The sequence below is a fragment of the Eptatretus burgeri genome, chromosome 10, assembly GCF_056783735.1.
Source record: "Eptatretus burgeri isolate ZD-2024b chromosome 10, Ebu_testis_v1, whole genome shotgun sequence".
NCBI lineage: Eukaryota > Metazoa > Chordata > Myxini > Myxiniformes > Myxinidae > Eptatretus > Eptatretus burgeri.
This window is the reverse complement of record NC_140970.1, coordinates 4,476,031-4,495,813: the sequence shown is the minus strand read 5'-3', so window position 1 is coordinate 4,495,813 and position 19,783 is coordinate 4,476,031. Positions and strand designations below refer to the sequence as shown.

Sequence of the window (19,783 nt, the reverse complement as noted above, 5' to 3'; positions counted from 1 at the left end):
GACTAACACCATGGCAAATGCTAGCACATGGCACACCCGGCTTAACTTCGTGATGCAAATTCCTGCCTGTGAATCGCCAATCCGGCCGTTTACATTCGCGTCGGGAATCGAACCCAGAAAGAGGTAAGTGCGCCATCTGCGCCGTCAAATCTGACTCCGTTATTGCTCTCCCAGTTCTGGACTTGTCGATCTGCTCCGCTGATGACCAATTGGTACAGCCTGCAGGCACACAACACACACACCACACGCACGTGGTTTCGAGGTAGGTTTCTAAATGCTCGGTGCACAATCTAAGGAAGTGGCTTCTGTTGTTTCCTCAGCTGTGTTTTGAAATGCTTGACTGTAACAAAGGTGTGGTTTTATGGCATGGCTCTCCCCTTGAGGGCCATGTCCTGTACCAATTCTCATCCTGCAACACCCCCATTTGTTTGATTTGCCGTTCGTCTACTTCGGACAATTTTGATGGCTGGGGGAGCTTGTGAGTTCGAAGAACCATTTGGTGGAGCTGCCGTGCCGGTCTGCTCAAATTCGATCGAGAATGAAGGTTGTTGGGTTTATGTTGGGCTGGGCACTTTTTTGATGAGAGTTGAGAATGTCGAGTCGTTGCAGCAATAATAAGCTCTTTGTGATGCCTGAGAGTCTTGGAGCTCACCCGTTGAGGGACATATGATCTAGGTGAATAGTGATCTGGGTGCCTTCTGGTTTTATTCCAGCAATCTGGGTGAATAGTGCTTGGTGTTGTTGTGTTGCCAGTCCTGTATTTATTTACTTTATTTATTTGTGGCTCACAATGAGAGTCTTTGTTCAAACTGCTGAAATCTCTTTACGTCGTCCTACGCTCCTCCAAATGTAAATCATTTGCTGAGCTCGGGCCTTGAGTGTCGTGCTTTGGTGGCATTTTGTGCATACACTTGCCAGTCATCTTGGACGTTCTATGCAAACCTATTGTTATTCCCACCCCCCCCCGACCCCCTCCCTCTGATCAAGGTGTTGTTTTCGTTCATTCGACATCTGTGGCTTCAATGGCTTGGTTGCATAATGAATGTAACTGCAATGATCTTTGAAAGATTATCTTTGAACCTCCTTTTGAGAGTTTGACTTGATGATTTTAGGGGCCATAAACCAGGTCATGAGGATGAGAGAACAAGATAACAGAACGAACTTACCTGGACCATTACTTGTGTGAATATTTCATTTTGAGGTCTGCTCCACATCGAGATTGGATCAGCATTTGGTCCTTTCACTTTATCGAAGCTTTTTAAAATTATTATTATTATTATTATTATTTTTTTTTTTTCTGGACCAAATCCATCGTGTCTTTGTTGTATTTTGTTCCTGTGTTGCTGTTTTTGTTTTTGTTTTCATCTAATTTTCTGTGTTTTATTGTTACCTCCACCACCGAAGGTAGACAGGTTATGTTTTCACGCCTGTCATTTGTTTGTCTGTCTGTTAAAACGATGTATCAAAGACTTTTGGACCGATTTCGGATGAAAGTTGGTGGAGAGGTCATGTGTGTGACGTGGGCAAAACGATTATATTTTGGTGAACATCTGGATCTGGATACTATAATAATTTTTTTTTTTTCTTCATCATTGAGAGATGGGGCCAAAAAGGATATATAGCATGATATCTCAAAGTTGTGGACAGGTTTGGTGTGTGATTATGACAAATCGATTCGATTTTGTTGAAGATCTGAATCTGGATCTAGATGTGAATTTTATAGCTTATCTGGAATGTAAGTATTGTCATCGTGCACCGTCCGTCTCCTTTTTCGAATTCTCCGGCCAAATTGCTCGGCCAATCCGGCTGAAATTTTGCAGCAACATTCCTCTCCTGACTGGAAACAGGAATTGCAAAGCTCGTTCCAGTCATATGACTTTAAGTAGGCCAAAATAGCCAACTTAGTACATTTCTTCAAAAATCTTCTCCAGACCCAACAATCGGCATGCTACCAAATTTGGGTTACAACATTGGGCCTGGGCCCAGATAAACTACAGGTCCAGTGGTTCGATTTTTATTTTTTTTAATTTTTTTAAATATCACAAATCATACTTCACCATTGAGAGATGGGGCCAAAAACTATTTATAGCATGATATTTCAAAAACTTGTGGACAAGTTACGACAAAACTAGGTGGATGAGTTGATTTAGGTGACGAGAATAAGCCGATTCAATTCCGGTTCAGCTCCGGATCTGGCCTATCGATGGGATACAAAACGTAAACTGCTCAACCAGGCAGAGGTATGCGTTCTACCCAGTGCCATTCTTGTTACCCTCGCCGAAGGATTTGGAGAGGGTATTGCATTTGGGTCTGTTTGTTGTCTGTCTGTCCGCACAGAACTTTTGTATTTTTCTCCGCAACCGCTTGTCTGATTGATTGAGACGAAATTTTCACCATTGGTGCAACTACTCGTGTAGAATGTACTAATGATAATTATGGCATCGTAGGTCACGTGGTGTGGCAGCCATGTTGGAAAAATGGAAAAACTTTGGACCTCCATCTCTGAAACCACACCGAGGAAAAAAAAATTGAAACTTGGCACATAGCAAGTACTCATTGGGAATGAGTGTGATATACAATATATATATATATATATATATATTTAATGACGTCATAGGTGCCCTCGTTGTGACGTCATAATTACGTATGTAGAACGCCACATCCGATCAGTATGAAAATTCTTGAGGGTCATCTAGTGATAAAATGGTCCACAGAAAAAAAAAATTCATGATGTCATCGGTCACATGATTCGGCATCAATTTTATTATCATTATTATTATATATATATATTTTAAACCTTCAAAAATCATCTTCTCTGAAGTGGCTGAACAGATCGTGGCAAAACTTTACACATATGACCGACTGTGCATGAGGAACAAAAGATTCACACATATGATGTCATTTGTCACTTGGTTTGGCAGCCATATTGGATTTACCTGAAAACATATAAAAATACACCATTCAAAACAAGTCCTGGTGAGGGTTTGCAATCTCTGATTGCTCTTTTTCTTGTTAAATTTGTGTTTGTGTAGCTCTGGCCTCATCCTCGGATAACCGGCATGCAAGTTCTGTTTGTTTTTGATGCTGCATTCCTCATTCCGCTTATTTTTCCCTTGGTGCTCTCCTTTCAGGCTCCTCCACTTTATGCTATTGTCCCAATCCTCGCTTCAAAAAAAATAAATAAAAGAACTTTCTTTTTCACTCCAATACATGAATTCAACCGACCTATATTTCCTGTACTTAATTCGTTATCCCTTCTTTTTCTCAATATCTCCAAACTGAATCTTCATTGAATGAAATGCTTCTTCCTTTAAAAACTTTATCCTTTGCTTCTCCTTGTATCTGTCATGAGCAACCCCATGTGTTATTCACCATGATCTATTTTTCACAATTTTCCAAAGCTATCTCTCACATAAACGTTTGGTCCATTAACACTCAAAATTTACCCACTGCACTACTTTCCTCCATGCCTTGAATAATAATAATAATAATTTTCACCCTCCCATGATGTCTGTCTCCGTATGTTTGGATTGGGACTCCTGAGAAGTCCAGTTTGCAGAGGTTGTCTGCTCATGATAATAAATTCCCCTTCATGTCCTTCATCAGTGTCAAACCCCTCGGGGGTCAGTGTCATCCACCATGTATCCTGCAATCCCACATACTTCCAACCCCACCACTTCAATGTGTCGTCCTCTTCAGCATCCCTCCACTGCATGTCCCTTTTTTTCTGCATCCCCCCTCGTCCTTGCCCCTCAAAGCTTCACCCTCATCCCCCTATAATCTACCCCTGCTATCAACTCAGCCTTGGAATTGTTCCACAGAAACCTGCTCTTTCTTATGCACAGATTCATCCCATCTTGTCTTCTGTTATCCTACCCCTCTTCCCGCCCATGGTACACTGAATCCTGTGGTGAGGCAGTTGCCAAGAAATAACTGGCCTTCTCTTCCTGGAAGGCAAACCTGACCGAAGGCAATCTCAGGTCATTCCACATATCTCACAACCAGTGTGTGTCTACTCTCAGGGGAGCGAGAAAACCTCTGTCCAACCTCAGGAATGAACTTTCAAACTTGTCTCCCTTTTCTAAAACCTGGTGGTACCTTGTTTAGTTTGTCTCTTGAGTATGCTCCCACTCCATCCCTTCCTTCACTTCAAATGGCACCAGAGCCGACTGCTTTTGAGAAGACTGAATGCCTCAATTCTGTGTTTGCTTCCAAATCTTGTCTCCAACTGCTCGTATATCATCGTCCATTCACCACCATGATCTTTTCTCCCCCCACCCAAGCCCACCTCTTTCCAAATTTCCAGTTTTTCCTTTCGAAGAGTTTGCTTCTGTATCCATCTTGTCAAACCCGTGCATCCTCCCCAGTCCCTCATTCTTCCCCACATTTCTTATTTGGCCTGGTCTCCCACTCTTTTGTCCTTCAACCCTGCTGTTGTGCACACCTTTCTCCTGTTCCTTTTGTTCTGTTGCAGCCTGATCCATTCTTTGTTCTAGCTGCTCTGTGAGCCTTGACTTTGTATACAAAAAAACACTCTGCTGGACGCTCAAAACCACAGCTGAAGTGCAAGTTGACATTCTCCCATGAAGCCATGCTGTCTGTATTTTAAACATCTGTACACATTCTTGGTTTAAATTTTTTTTTCTTTTTCTACTTGTGATTGCCAGCTGTGAGATCTTGTCAGGGCATTTGTATTTTTGGTGGGATTAGCTCAAACCCCCTTAAGAGGATGTACTAAGCCAGCACAGAACCAGCCACTGCTAGTACTTTTATCTTCTCATGATGGGTGGCTTTCTTGCTTCTCACAATGACAAACCACTTTTTGTACAGATAAATTGTAAAGACCTCTCCCTGATGTTTTTAATGATCATTCATTTGTTTTTGTTTTTATGTGGAAAGTATCCATAGGAGAAGGGTAGGATTTATAATCATTCGACCACAATGAGGGGACGATCCCACCCAGAATGTTTCTTGATGAGCTAGCTTGTAAAAAATTTTTCTGCCAATCCAGTAGTGCCGGGGTTAAAACTTGACTTTCAGACTTGCAATCTAAATCTTTAATACAGTACTGCTGCCTTCAGCTGCTGTTATCTCATTCTAGTGTCTTCTTCATCAAGAGGCCACCAGTGTACCCTTTTGGAAATACTTGTCTGTTGATGTGTTTGAGAATGTTCTCATGACATCGCTCAGATTTCCCCCCCCCCCCTTCGGGGTTGGGTTTCATTCCCTGAATACTGATCGCCATTGTTGACGACTCGTGCACATGCACTGCTGGAAAGTACGATGTGTTTATTGATGGGATTTTCAACAGACGAGTTTGTTGTACATGATGGACGGTACGTTTTATGTTGTCAAAATGTGACCTGCATACATATCTGTTCTGTCTCGATCTGCACCATGGCTGCTACATTCTAGAGTGTGTTAATTCTTGCTCAGTGAGCTGTTGCAAAAACCATGAAGGCTGGTTATCGGCATAATCGTGACTATTGTGGAATCAAAATCTCATCGTTTGATGAAAACTTGACTTGTGCCACAAAGTCCCATCTGCGACACATTCCTTTTCCTTTGGTTATTTTGTTTGTTGGCTTGGGGAACTGGTCTGAATATGATGGCAAATGTGCAGTTGTTTTCATATCTTTGTTTTAATGTAACAATTTTATAAAACCTTCATGAACTTTGGACATTTGTCATGGAAATGGGTGTCTATTCAGGTTAAGATTACCCGATGCATGGTTTTGAGGATTTGAAAAAGAAAAGAAAAAAATCATTTATTTAAAAAAAAACAAAAAAAAAACTTCTATTTTATTTTATTTTGAGCAGTTCATATTTGGGGGGAGGGGGAAATCCCACCATATCTACATTGACAGAAATAAGCTCTTATCTGCCAAAGGAGTTGGGCTTGTCAGTACACCTATGCCGCATGAATTCAAAGGAGCAGGGTGTAGTTTTTATTTTATTCTGTTATTTTTTTTTAAATTTTTGTATACAATGTCAAGGCTCGTATAAGAGCTAACACATAACATACAACAAGGGGAGTAGGAGTTGAAGAGTGGGAGAGGGAAGCACGAAACAGTGGGGAGCAGAGATATTAGATCTGTGGAAGAGAGAGGGATGGGATAGGGTGGGGTACACGGGGTAAACATTATGGACACTACACGGACTTTCAGGAAGGAAAGCAGAGAATTTGAAGGAGGTGGGTTTGGGGTGGATTAGCAGGGGTATAAAAGATCATAGTTTTGGATGGGGGAAGATAAGAGATGGTGGTGAACATCTGTTTTCAAGACCTGGAGGGAAGAGTGGAATTGAAGAGAGTGTGGCAGTTTGTTCCAAAGGTGAAATGAAAGAGTGAAGGTGAGCAGTGATTCTTGATTTTGGTAGTTTTACCAGAAAGGGGTTGCTGGCGGACCTTGACCACCCTGCATTGTTATTGGGGGGGGGGGGACGTATTGCAGACAGAGCAGGGGGAGCGAGGCTGGAGAGGAAACTGTTGAAGACAAAGACCACCGACCTGCCTGCGGTGAGAGACCCAAAGACTCTGTCTCATCGCGGGATACCAATGATCCGAAATGCCTTGGTTTCCACAGCGTGAATCCGACAAAGGTGAGGGGCAGGAGCACCAGCCCAGAGGGGAGAGCAGTACTCCATCAGGCTGCGGATGAAAGTTTTGTATGTGGTCAGGAGCTCAGGTGTGCCAAGGAAGGACTTTGCATGATGGAAGATGCCCAAGTTTTTTTTGCTTGTTTGGTTTTTTAGTATTATTATTTATTTGAAACCCAAGCCAATGAAGGGAAAGCAACTCAGTTATGTCAGCCCAAGGAAGGAAATGGTTGGGTGATGTGTTAAATTGGAAAAGGAAAGTCAGAGGATCTGAAAGCGGAAGGTAGAAGTTGAGTTGCGGTTTAAGTGTGAGATTCTACCTTTTTCTATTCATGTATTAAATATAAGGAACGAAGATTAACTTTTTTCTGTATACAGTAGGTATAGAAAGTCTACACCCCTTTTCAAAATTTTCACCTTTTGTTGCCTTATAGCCTGGAATGAAATTGCATTAAATCAAAAAAAATTTTCCACCTTTTATTTACACATCATAACCCACAACTTCCAAATCAAAAACAAATTCTGCAAATTTCAGAAAATTAAAAATACAAAAGTAGAATATCTTGGTTGGATAAGTGTCCATCCCCCTTGTTATAGCAATTGTAAATTAGCTCAGGTGTAACCAATCGCCTTCAAAATCGCACACCAAGTCAAATGGCCTCCACCTGTGTTAAATTGTAGTGATTCTGATTATTTCAGAATAAAATCAGCTGTTCCTGTAGGTTTCATCTGTTGGGTAGTGCATTTCACAGCAGACTCAACAATGAGCATCAAGGGGTTTTCAAAAGACCTCTGGGATAAAGTTGTGGAAAGGCACAAATCGGGGGATGGGTTAAAAAAATAAATTTCAAAGTCCTTGAATATCCCTTTCAGCACAGTCAAGATGGTCATTAAGAAGTGGAAGGTGTAGGTACCACAAAGACCCTGCCTAGGTCAGGCCATCTCTCCAAACTGGATGACCAAGCAAGGAGACTGATCAAAGAGACCAATGGCAACTTTGAAAGAGCTTCATGCCTTTATAGCAAAGACTGGTCACTGTGTGCATGTGACAATATCCCAAGCATTCCACAAGTCTGGCCTGTACGGTTGGGTGGCAAGAAGGAAGCCATTATTCAAAAAAGCCCACCTTGAGTCCCGTTTAAGGTATGCAACAAAAACCACTCTGATGATTCTGAAGCCATGTGGCAAAACGTTTTGTGGTCTGACAAAACCAAGATGGAACTTTTTGGCCTCGATGCAAAACGTTACGTTTGGCGCAAACCCAACACATCACATCACCCAAAGAACACCATCCCTACTGTGAAGCATGGTGGTGGCAGCATCATGTTACAGGGATGTTTCTCATCAGCAGGGACTGTGCGACAGGTATAAGGTTACGGTATGACAGACCTCGAGTCAGATTCTGCAACCGGTCCAGACGGCGTCAGCCCACGTGTCCTCAAAGCCTGCTCTTCTGCTCTTGCTCACCCTCTCTCTGTTCTATTCACCCTCTCATTTTCCCAAGGTCATCTGCCATCTGCTTGGAAATCTGCTAACATCACTGCCCTGCATAAAAAAGGTGCAAAAACAGATCCTTGTAACTATAGACCAATCAGCCTCCTCCCAATCATCAGCAAGGTTATGGAATCCATCATCGCTTCAGACATGAAATCCTTCCTCTTCTCCAATGGCTTGATTTCCAATCATCAATTTGGTTTCAGACCAGGTCACTCTACCCTAGATATGCTGCTACTGCTCTCCCATCAATGGATGGAGGTCCTCAATGCCAGACAGGAAATCCGAGCCGTATCCCTGGACATATCACGTGCTTTTGACACAGTCTGGCACCCTGCCCTACTCACCAAACTCTCTTCCCATGGTATTCAAGGCCATCTCCACTCATGGCTCGCAGACTTCCTCTCCTGTCGCAGTCAACGTGTGGCCCTAAATGGAGTTCTTTCATCCCCTCTTCCTGTGCAGGCTGGAGTTCCTCAAGGTAGCGTTCTGGGCCCTGTTCTTTTTCTGGTTTTCATCAATGATCTCTCGGACTCTCTGGAAAATCCTCTATTTCTCTTTGCCGATGACTCCACCCTCTGCCGTACCATCTGTCATCCCTCAGACCGGCAAGCAGCAGCTTCTTCGCTCACTGCAGATCTGGATAAAATCACAAACTGGTCCAACACGTGGAACATGTCTTTCAATCCAGACAAATCTCACACTCTCACTATGTCTCTTCGAAAGGACCGTTTACAAAACCCCCCATCCACTTTCTCAACAATCCTCTGGAAGAAGTCTTTTCTTTCAAGCTTCTGGGTCTCACTATCTGCCATGACCTTTCCTGGGAAAGTCACATTTCCAACCTTGCCTCAAAAGCCAGTCGCCGACTGGGAATCCTCCGTCGTGCAAAGTCCTTCCTCGGCCCTCTTGAGCTCCTGACCACTTACAAAGCTTTTGTCCGTAGCCTGATGGAGTACTGCTCTCCCCTCTGGGCTGGTGCTCCTGCCTCCCACCTTTCTCGACTTCACGCTGTCGAAACCAGGGCTTTTAAGATCATTGGCATCTCCCGCAATGAAGCTGAGTCTTTGGGCCTCTCACTCAATCACCGCAGGTTGGTCGGTGGTCTTTCTGTCTTCTACCGACTCCTCTCCAGCCTTGCCCCCCTGCTCTCTCTGCGATTTGTCCCCACCACATTTCCACAGGGCGCTCAAGGTCCGCCAACAACCCCCTTCTGGTAAAACTACCAAAATCACGAATCACTGCTCATCTTCACTCTTTCATTCCTCTTTTTCCCGCCTTTGGAATAAACTTCCTCACTCTATTCTTTCCCATTCTTCCCTCCAGGCTTTCAAAACAGCTGTTCACCACCACCTCTTATCTTCCCCCATCCAAATCCTCGATCTTTTCTACCCCGATAATCCACCCAAGCCCACTTCCTTCAATTCTCCTGCTTTCCTTCCTGAAAGTCCCTTTAATGTCCATCTTCCCCTCGCCATGTTCCCCGTCCCATCCCCATCCCTCTCCCTTCCACATTTCACCTGTGTCTGTTCCCCAATGTTTTGTCCCTTCCACTCCCGCCCCTCTTGTCTCATGCCTCATTGCTGTGAGTTGTGTGTTAGCTCTCATACGAGCCTCGACCAAGGTATACAAAAAAAAAAAAAAAAAAAAAAAAAAAAAAAAAGGTTTCGGGAGATGACATGACTTGTCAGGATAAAAAGGAAAATGGATGGAACAAAATACAGAAGAGTTTGAGAGGAAAACCTGCTGCCTTCTGCAAGAAAGCTGAAATTGGGAAGAAGTTCACCTTTCAGCATGGCAACAACCCGAAGCACACAGCCCAAGCTACACTGGATTGGCTAAGTAACAAAAAGATAAATGTCTTTGAGTGGCCCAGTCAGAGCCCCGATCTAAATCAAATCAAAAATCTGTGGCATACCTTGTAGATTGTTCTCCATCAATGCTCCCCATGCAACTTGACTGTGCTTGAACAGTTTTGTGCAGAAGAATGGGCAACTATTGCCCAAGCAAAGTGTGCAAAGTTGGTAGAAACCTATCCCAACAGGATCACAACTGTATTTGCTGTCAAAGGTGCTTCCACCTAGTATTAACATGGGGTGGGGTGTTTGGTAGACACTTATCCAACCAAGGTATTCAAATTTTGAATTTTTCATTCATCTATCTATAATTCCGTGTGTGTGTGTGTGTGTGTGTGTGTGTGTGTGTGTGTGTGTGTGTGTGTGTGTGTGTGTGTGTGTGTGTGTGTGTGTGTGTGTGTGTGTGTGTGTGTGTGTGTGTGTGTCTGTGTGTGTCTGTGTGTGTCTGTGTGTGTCTGTGACCACTGTTTCTCGACAACCTCTGGTCCGATCTAATTGAAACTTGCCAGGTATATTGCTGGGGACCTGAGGATGTGCCTTTTCAAGGTTTGATATTAATCGGACAAGTGCTTCCCAAGTTATGGCCATTTATTTACCAAACCAATGGGAAGACACGTTGTTGCTTGGGTGTGGCCGATGGGGAAGGGAAGCACAGCCACGTTCCCCATTACGGGTTACAACGTACGGGCTTCCGGAGAGTGATGACTTCGTGTATTCTAATAATTTCTCGATTTCTTATGCGCATTTATAGATAAACACAATGGCCCAAGTTATGATCGTTTTCATATTAGACGGTGTATAAATTTCGGGAACATCAGAGTGCTGGTATGCTCCGAAACAGGAAGTAATTTTTTTCTCTCTCTTCTCTTCTCTTTTTGTTTTTCCTTGCCACGACATTGCGAAAAGGTAAAATGCGTTGGCGCTAATTGAATAATTGGGTATTAAAAATAAATTGCGAATAATCGTAACTGCGAATAATATCGAACTTCCGGGTCACGCACGTACGGGCACGTGAGAGCGAATAAACGGCCTGTGTGGTTTATTTATTTATTTATTTATTTATTTATTTATTTATTTGTTTTTTTTACGGGCACGTACTCGTCTAGCTATAATTCCAGGTGTGTGTGTGTGTGTGTGTGTGTGTGTGACCGCTGTTTCTCGACAACCACTGGTCCGATCTAATTGAAACTTACCAGGTATATTGCTGGGGCCCTGAGGATGTGCCTTTTCAAGGTTTAATATTAATCGGACAAGTGCTTCCCAAGTTATGACCATTTATTTACCAACCAATGGCAGGACACGTTGCTGCATAGGCATGGCCGATGCACCATTTAGTTACCAATGACAGGACACGTTGCTGCGTCAGCGTGGCCGTTGGGGAAGAGATCCTCAGCCGCATTCCCCATTACGGGTTACAACGTACGGACTTCCGGATAGTGATGACAATGTATTCTAATAATTTCTCGATTTCTTATGCGCATTTATAGATAAACACAATGCCCCAATCCAGTCGTCCTTTACGAGAGCGAAGGAACGGCCTGTGTGATTGTTTGAAAGGTTTTTTTTTTGTTTTTTTTTTGTTTTGTTTTTTTTGTTTGTTTTTTTTGTTTGTTTTTCTCTTCTCTTCTCTTTGTGTTTCTCCTTGTGATGACATTGTGAAAAGGCAAAATACGTTGGTAATAATTGGCCATTAAAACTAAATTGTGAATAATCGTAACTGCGATATGCGAACTTCTGGACAGTGAGGACTTAACTTCCGGACGTGCCGTTTCCTCAGCAATGTTGTTTATGAAGAGGTGCCAACGAGATAAAGGTGTGTACATGCAGACAATTTTTATTATTATTTATTGAAGAAAAATTGTTCCGAAAATAATTTATCAAAAAAAGTGCACAACTTTTTTTTTTTTGTTTCAAAGTGTCAAAACGGCGTGGCCTTTGGAAGTGTTAAGGAATTCAGCTCTACTCAACATGCTTGCCAATGAAATACATCTCAATATGGTGGTATGCTTTGCAAACTTTTTTTTTTTAAACTAAAAATTCAAACATGGAATACCTAATGACACTGTACTTTCAGGTCTCCTACAAATCCTACCGTGTCGCCTCACGGTGGCATAGGAGTGGCAATGGTCAATGGCAGCGAATGTCATGGCTAGCAAAGACAGGGAGGTAAACTTAATTTTAATTTGGATTTTAATTTACTCTGTGTGTGTAAGTATCACAGCAGTTGTTACTTCAATGCAAGCGATAATTTGTGGAATGCATGTGAACATTCCGTACGGGCACGCAATACTTCCGGATAGTGATGACTTACTGTATTCTAATAATTTCTCGATTTCTCATGCGCATTTATAGATAAACACAATGCCCTAATCCAGTCGTCGTTTACGAGAGCGAAGGAACGGCCTGTGTGGTTGTTTGAAAGTTGTTGTTTTTTTGCACGTACAGGTACACGAGAGCGATGGAACGGCCTGTGTGGTTGTTGTTTCTGGCACTCAGTGTGTTTTTTTTTTTTTGCATTTACGGCTACACATGTACGGCTACACATGTACGGCTACACACGTACTGGCATGCACTAGTTTTCTGAAATTTGTAGAATTTGTTTTTCATTTGCAAGCTGAGTTATGATGTGTACATCAGGGTGGAAGAAGTCTGTTTTAATGCAATTTAATTCCAGGCTATAAGGCAACAAATGGGGTGTCAACTTTTTATAGGCACTGATATATACAGTTGGTTTTTTTTTTGTTGTTTTTTTTTTTTTGGCAAGTAGAATGCTTCTTCTGTCCCTTCACCATCTGAGTTCCTCGCAAATGCTGTGATGGATGAGCTGTTCGAGGTGAGGTACATTACCTCTTCGTCATGTAAATTGAGTGCTGGCTGCATTTCTAAGTGATGCTCTGCATCTTATAAATAGATGCAAGACCAAGGCATCCTGTCTGCCAGCATTGGTTGTTGGATGTTAAAGACAATATGGCAGTGGGGAGAGTCGGCCACATTTATTTCCACACAATTGATGTTTTCATTGTTGTCATTACATTGGCACATCATCTGATTTCCATAAATGTGCTTTATTGCACTGTGGACTAGATATTGTGATGTACCTTCTGGGATGCATCTGTTACAACTTCCTGTCATTCTTTTTTTGACTTCAGCAAAAATATAGTGTTGATCTTCTTTTGTTTTTGTATTTTTTTAATTTTATTTTAATTGCACAGTATGTTTTTAATTTTTATTTTTATTTTTTTTCTCTGATGCTGATTTTATTTTTCTCAAGTCTTTGTCATTCTTCTCTGTCCTTTTTTACATTGTCACATTTGTAGCTGTAGTATTGCTAAATTGAATCTTGGCCAGCTATAAAATGCCACCCTGGTGATTCACATGCAGCCTGATCATCGATATGTGCCATCCCTCTGTAAAGCACATTAGGCTGGCGGGCTTGTGTACCAAGCACTGGTTGTTGAATGGACGTTAAAGATCCCATGGTTGTTAAAGTGTCTTTTGTGAAGAGTAGGCAAGTTGTCACCGGTACCCTGAACAAATTACTAATTCCCACCATGACTGACTGCTGGGAAGGCAACAGCAAACCATCCAGCATGACCTTGGCCAAGTATCTGGTACATTTGAATGACCACTATTCGAAGAAAGATGTAGGGATGGTTTCACATGATAATTTATTGTGACCATCCCTATCTTGTTTATACACTTTTCAGCGTATCATTCCAACATCATTTTGCATTAAAAAAAAGTGTGCGTGCGTGCATGCACATAACTTCAAAACCATGAAACCTAGCAGCCTGAAATTTTACATGCATACCAAGGGAACTCCAAGGAAGTGCATGATTGAAAATTGGGTGTTTGGGTTAATTAAAACACCCCTTTTGAAGATAATTAATGGCCTTATTTTATTATATCCTTTATCAGGTGATCCTCGGCCAACTCGCCTTCTGGGGTCTTGAGGTGTATCCTGGGTTATTCCGCTGGGGTCTGAAGCTACCATGTTTTTTTTTGACCTGCATAACCATGCCTTGACTTGGAACAGGCCGCAACGATTTCTTAACGATGGTTTTTTTTCCACTTTCCTCACTTATATTATCGATAACTAGGAATTGCTGGATACATTACAATGCTTATAAACACCCAGATATGCCAGCGTTTGTGGCTTTATTTTATTTCATTTCCGCACATGTCATAATCTCGAACCTCTTAAACAAAGTCAAATTATAAAATTTAAGCTCCAGACTTGAACTTTGCAGCAATTCTGACTGCTAATTAAGTGTTCATTTGTCCAATTTGGACATATTTGTGCATCTTCAAGAAGGTGTGTGTTCAATATGATAGTTCGGAGATTGCTATCGCTTGCCAATCGGTTCCTTATCAACCATTTCGTTGGAGTGCTAAAGCCACTTGGCGAGTGCGCTACAACGTTCACACTCACTGAGTACTATATGTCTATCAACTTGAACAATGTTCAGGGGGCACTCACCTGCATTGGCCCCGTGTTTGTCTCCGGTGTATCGGGAAATGGCTGGCTCGCTGAAAATGTGCAATTTCATATTTTTGTACAATATTCTTTCATTATATGACCCATCACGTCACCGTAGATAAATGCAAATAAAAACTAGAAGGGCACTCGGTAGAGCGCATACCACCGCCACGCAATGCCTGAACCACGAGAACATATCGGGCCCAATACATTTTTTTTAAATATTCAAAAGTTCTCCAAGTTCCCCCAGTATGTAATTGCCCCCTGTGACCTTCCCCTACATTTTTGTATTTACAAGCCAGCGATGGAAGAAGTGTTTTTATAACAACAACCGTAACCACAAGCAAGCCAAACATGCCGAGCAGGCAGAGGCACCGCCTTCCCAGTTTTTGTGCCAGCAAGCCACGCCCGGAGTTGGATGATTGATGGGCGTGATGTCAGAAGGAAGAAGTTTTTGGTTTTGAGTTTGATGCAAGGGATGCATGCGGTTGAGAGATTATGGAGCTCGGAGATGGCGTATAAGAACAGGGCATTACGGAGCGGCTTTCCTTCGATGCATGAAGAAGACTGCATGATTCTCGTATTCGTGCTGAGGCGAATTTGCTCGCATGGAGGAGAAAGACGCTAGTCATTGACTCTTGGCTGGGTCATGAGAGACTGACTTTTGAAGCCTTGTGTATGTCACAAAAGTGAGCGGCGCCATTCTGCAGAGAGCAGCTGCCTCAACAAGGGCAATTGACGAAGAAACCGCATGGCGGTTGGTGAGTCCTTGTGTTTAATATTGTTGAGGTTTCCTGTCGCCACGAGAATGACCCTCGATGGAGTGGTGGTCGCCTCGGCTCGATCGCCCGGAATTGCAGATCGCCGGCCCGGATAAGTCTGGGTCGACGGGTCCTGGTTATTTTGGACCGAAATACGCCAATGCGGAGATTACGTGGGGTAGGGTTAATTGCAAACTTCAACTTACCTAAGTACCCAAGTGATCCAGCTACCGGGGTACTTCACCCATGGTTGCACTCGTACGGGAGCGAGCTGCTTAAGCGAGCCCGTTCCGTGTGCGTAGCCGAGCGGTGGTATCGACGAATTCCGCCAGCCCGATTATCTTGTGACCCTGGCAATGGCCGACTAATCCCTCACACGCACAACATGCTCAGCCAATGAAGGAAATGACACGACGAGCTGAGTACATTTAACAATTGGGGTTTTATTTTACAATAATAATGGGGAACTAGGGAAGCACACAAGAGCAGATTTAAACCGAATATCAGGAATGCAAGTAGGTACAGGCAAAGGCACTTAAACAATTCACTACTTACTAGACGGGCGCCACAAACAGACACGCACACCAAGACAGAAATGGTGGCTATTGCCTTTACTATGACGTTCAGCTCGGAGGGACAGGCAAGCTGAAAGCCAGGGTCTATCTTGGACCTGTCCTCTACGATGGCAATCACAAAGACGAGAAGGCTCCAGACCTCCCCGACGACGATCAACCAGACGACCAGCAAATATTATGTACCGAGATGTGATCTACCTCAGCGCGCGCACAGACCACGCCGATCACTGAACAGAACGAGTTCTCAATGCGCCGATCCCAGTACAGAGCGAACTCCTGGACTCGCCGATCGCAGTACAGAACAAACTCCTGGACTCCTTTTTGCACATACACCGCGCTATATTTTTATCTCCCCCGCTTCGAAGGGGGGGGGGTGCCTCCTCGCAACTCCGCCCTCCCCCGTCACAGGCCCGTATTGGCTGAGTCGCGGTCACCCCACCTGCTGCACGCCGATTGGTCGAGGGCCACCGCGTGGCTCCTCCCCAAACCCTGCCTTCTCCACACCGGACGACCTTCTGCACATGCGCCCTCGTCATTCCTCCCATTCGCCAAAACGGGCGGCAAACCCCGTGATTGGCCAGGTGGAGAAAGTGAATGCTGGCGAGGGCGCATGCGGTGTGGTCGGCGGCGACATCTGCGGTGCAGTCGGTGGTGTAAAAAAAAAACAACGGAAAGAAAACCTGACTATTAAAACAACTTCACAGCGCAGGAACATTAAATTACCCATTAGAATAGGGTCGGGACCCTAACTGGCAACATGTACTTACCGAAATAACTGAGCTGAAGGACCTGAATGTTGAGTGTGATAGCTTTCCAAATCCGCAACAATGTCATCTCACGAATTTCCTCGCGTACGTTTCCCGCCCAGAAAGTGGCTCGGCGCCATTTTTGGGCGCGTATTCCCATGCATGACAAAGCACCTTGATCCCAAAGTTCAATAAAGACCATCTCTGGACAAAGCTAAGTGCCAGAACAAAGAGGGATTTTCTTTTGTTTCATTTTCCCCTTGTCTGTATTAAAGTCCGTGTGTAGAGGCGTCTCGACCTTATGCTGAAATTTACTTACTACACGTATTATTATTACATTTTTGAATTATCCTTGTAAATATTTATATTTTCATGAAATCCCTGCGTTTATTTTAAATTGTTGGTGTCCGTATATCTGTTGCGGGTTCGAGTACAAACCTTTGTGCTGTGCTTCCGTCAGTGCCGCCCTGTCCCTCCCATGTGCGCCATAATCTCTGAGGATCACATGTCCGCCTCCGAAGGAAAACCGCTTGGCGATCCGACCTGGTCAGTGTTAACCGCCCTTCCACCACAATTAGGTCGGGGGCGGGGTTAACCAAACCACCAGGACTGCAACATTATGTATATATGTATATATATATATATATATATATATATATATATATATATATATATATATGTATATATATATATATATATATATATATGTGAAGATCGGTACCTTCCGGGTGACATGGAAAGCTGAAATTTTGCATGCCGATGGACATCAAAGCCGACACCAGAAAAAAAAAATCGCAGAACTGTCAGAAAGCATCCTTAAATGAAATTATAAATTAAAGAATGCAGGTGAATGAACAGACAATGGGGAAGCATGGTTTGTTATTGCTTACAATGTGTAAGCATACCCCTTGAGTACCGTATAATTTTATGCATGCGGGGGTGTGAAGCCACGTTGCAGTGGCTCAAAATCTGGGGGTGGGGTGCTGTAATCAGTTCCATGCTGATGAAAACCAGTGAGCCAGAAATATGTCCATGGATAGATTCCCTTACCATGGAGTGGACTGGCATTGCTTAATAAAAAAATAAAGCTAAGCTGGCTGATACTGTGTGTCACAATGTAGCAGCAAACACACTGCTTGTTTGCAGTGGGCAGCTCTGTATTTCACAGACAAGTGTAAAGCTCGAAGTAGCAATTTGAACTGTAATACGAGGTCCGTCTAAAAAGTAACGGGACTGACTTCACAGAAATTTCATTCCAAAAAATGTATTGAAATCACAGCTTGTCCCCTTCAAAATAGTTTCCCTCCAGTCTCATACACTTGTGTCCATTCTCTTCTTCCACGCTTCGATGCACCCCCGGAAGGCTTCTTCTGGAATCCTCCAGAGCTCCGTCGTCATGGCCATTTTGATGGCCTCCACATCAGGAAATCGGGTTCCCTTGATCACCCCCTTGAGCTTTGGGAATAGGAAAAAAATCACGAGGCTAAGTCTGGCGAATATGGGGGTTGCTCCAGAGTTGGCACGTTCCTCTGCGTCAGACTGTTGGATGCTCAGGGCACTGTAAGCAGGGGCATTGTCATGGTGGAGCACCCAGGCGTTGTTCTCCCACAGATCAGTCCCGGACTGATCTCGTGAGGCGCCGGAGGATCTCCTTGGACACGTATTGATTCACTGTTTGACCCTGTGGTAGAAACTCAAAGTGAACGATGCCCTTGATGTCAAAAATCGTGATTAGCATCACCTTGACCTTCGACTTAGACATCTTTGCTTTCTTTGGTCTTGGCGATGCCAGACTTTTGCACTGACAACTCTGCCGTTTGGTCTCGGAATCGTATTCGAATATCCACGATTCATCGGCAGTAATGACTCTCCTGAGCAGGTCTGGATCATCGTTGAGGCGCTCGATAATGTCTTGACAGAGACTTTGCTGTTTCTGGTCCTCGGACAACTGCTTGGGGACCATCTTTGCACACACCCTGCGCATTTCGAGATTTTCAGTGATTATGCTCCAGACTGTGTCCTTGTTGATGGAAAGTTACTCAGCAATCATCCGCACCGTGAGTCAACAATCTCCGCACACCATCTGCTTCACACGCTCGATGTTGTCCGCCGTTCTGCTCGTTCAAGCTCTTCCAGACTGTGGATCGGCTTCAACCTCCTCCCGTCCCGCTTTGAAGCTCTTGTGCCATTCAAATGCACGTGTACGTGACATCGTTTCTTCCCCGTAAACTTGCTGCAGCATTGCAAAGGATTCGGAAGGTGTTTTGCCAAGCTTGGCAAGAAACTTCAGATTGGCTCTCTGCTCATGACTCAGCTCGACAACTTGGACGAGACAACGTGTAAAGCATAACCTGTAAAAAATCACACATTGAGCGCAGTCAACCATCACCAATCATATATATATATATATGTTGCGAAAGACTGTGATGCAACCAGTTCTTTCAAGTTGTGTAAGTGGAGCACACAGCAGGCTCAGTCCCATTACTTTTTAGACGGACCTCGTATACTGTATATTTGTACATTGGATTGAGGTTGTTGGGATTATTCATTTTGGTGAACAAAAGACAGCCAACCAGCAAATATAACTGAACTATTCCACTTGTCAGGTCAGGTTCGATCTGTGACCTGCTACAGGTACCATGTAAACCTGTACTAACCTGTTCCATGGTCGGGTTGTCGGCGACTAAACCGTCTCCCCCACCAGGTTTTCTGGTGAGGAGGGTGTTTGGATATGGACACCCAGCAGGATTAAAAACAAAACCTGTCAAAGGGCGGAGGAACTCTTTGTGAGCCAACGGCCATCCATATCTAGTGCCCAACTGTGTCTGCGGACGTCCTCCTGCAGTTGGGTTACTTTCATTAAGAGGTTGGTGGCAGGATTTGCACTCCAGCCACCGTAAAACCCATCATTCCGCAAAACGCAAAAAAATCTGAAAACCCGCTCCGTGGGAGTACCTCCTGTGCAGCTTCCCTTCGCAGGGCAGCTCACCGGATGACGAGATTGGGGCAAAGCGTTCGGGACCCCCGATCTTTGATGATAGGGGGGAAACCACTGGGTAACATCCCTGGGTCAGATTGCGGGAGAGTGTGTCGGAGTGGTGCTGAGGTGTCGTCCACCAGACGGCGGTCTCCTTGGGTTAACCTGAGGCGGTCCCTTCGGGTGGGTGCCTGGAATGTACTATCCCTAAGAGAGGATGATCACCTGTCTCTGTTATCATCTGAGCTCAAGCGTTTGGACATAGGGATTGCAGCTCTCTCTAAGGTTCGGAGACCG

At 43.9% G+C, this 19,783-nt stretch overlaps 1 protein-coding gene across 6 annotated transcripts in view; it reads left to right on the top strand.

Annotated features, from left to right (window-relative positions):
• Nucleotides 1–19,783, top strand: part of LOC147017855 (glycogenin-1-like) — a 51,823-nt gene that overhangs the window by 2,161 nt on the left and 29,879 nt on the right. For 2 of the 6 annotated variants that reach the window (XM_085896907.1, XM_085896905.1), the window contains exon 1: nucleotides 5,312–5,336. The exons of 2 other annotated variants lie outside the window; for them this stretch is intronic. In XM_085896907.1, the coding sequence (XP_085753033.1) occupies nucleotides 5,327–5,336 (10 nt within the window). In that variant the 5' untranslated portion in view covers nucleotides 5,312–5,326. Of the gene's footprint in view, nucleotides 1–5,311; nucleotides 5,337–6,551; nucleotides 6,601–19,783 lie in introns of those variants that run through there. 2 more of the 6 variants (XM_085896904.1, XM_085896903.1) reach the window with 1 other exon arrangement.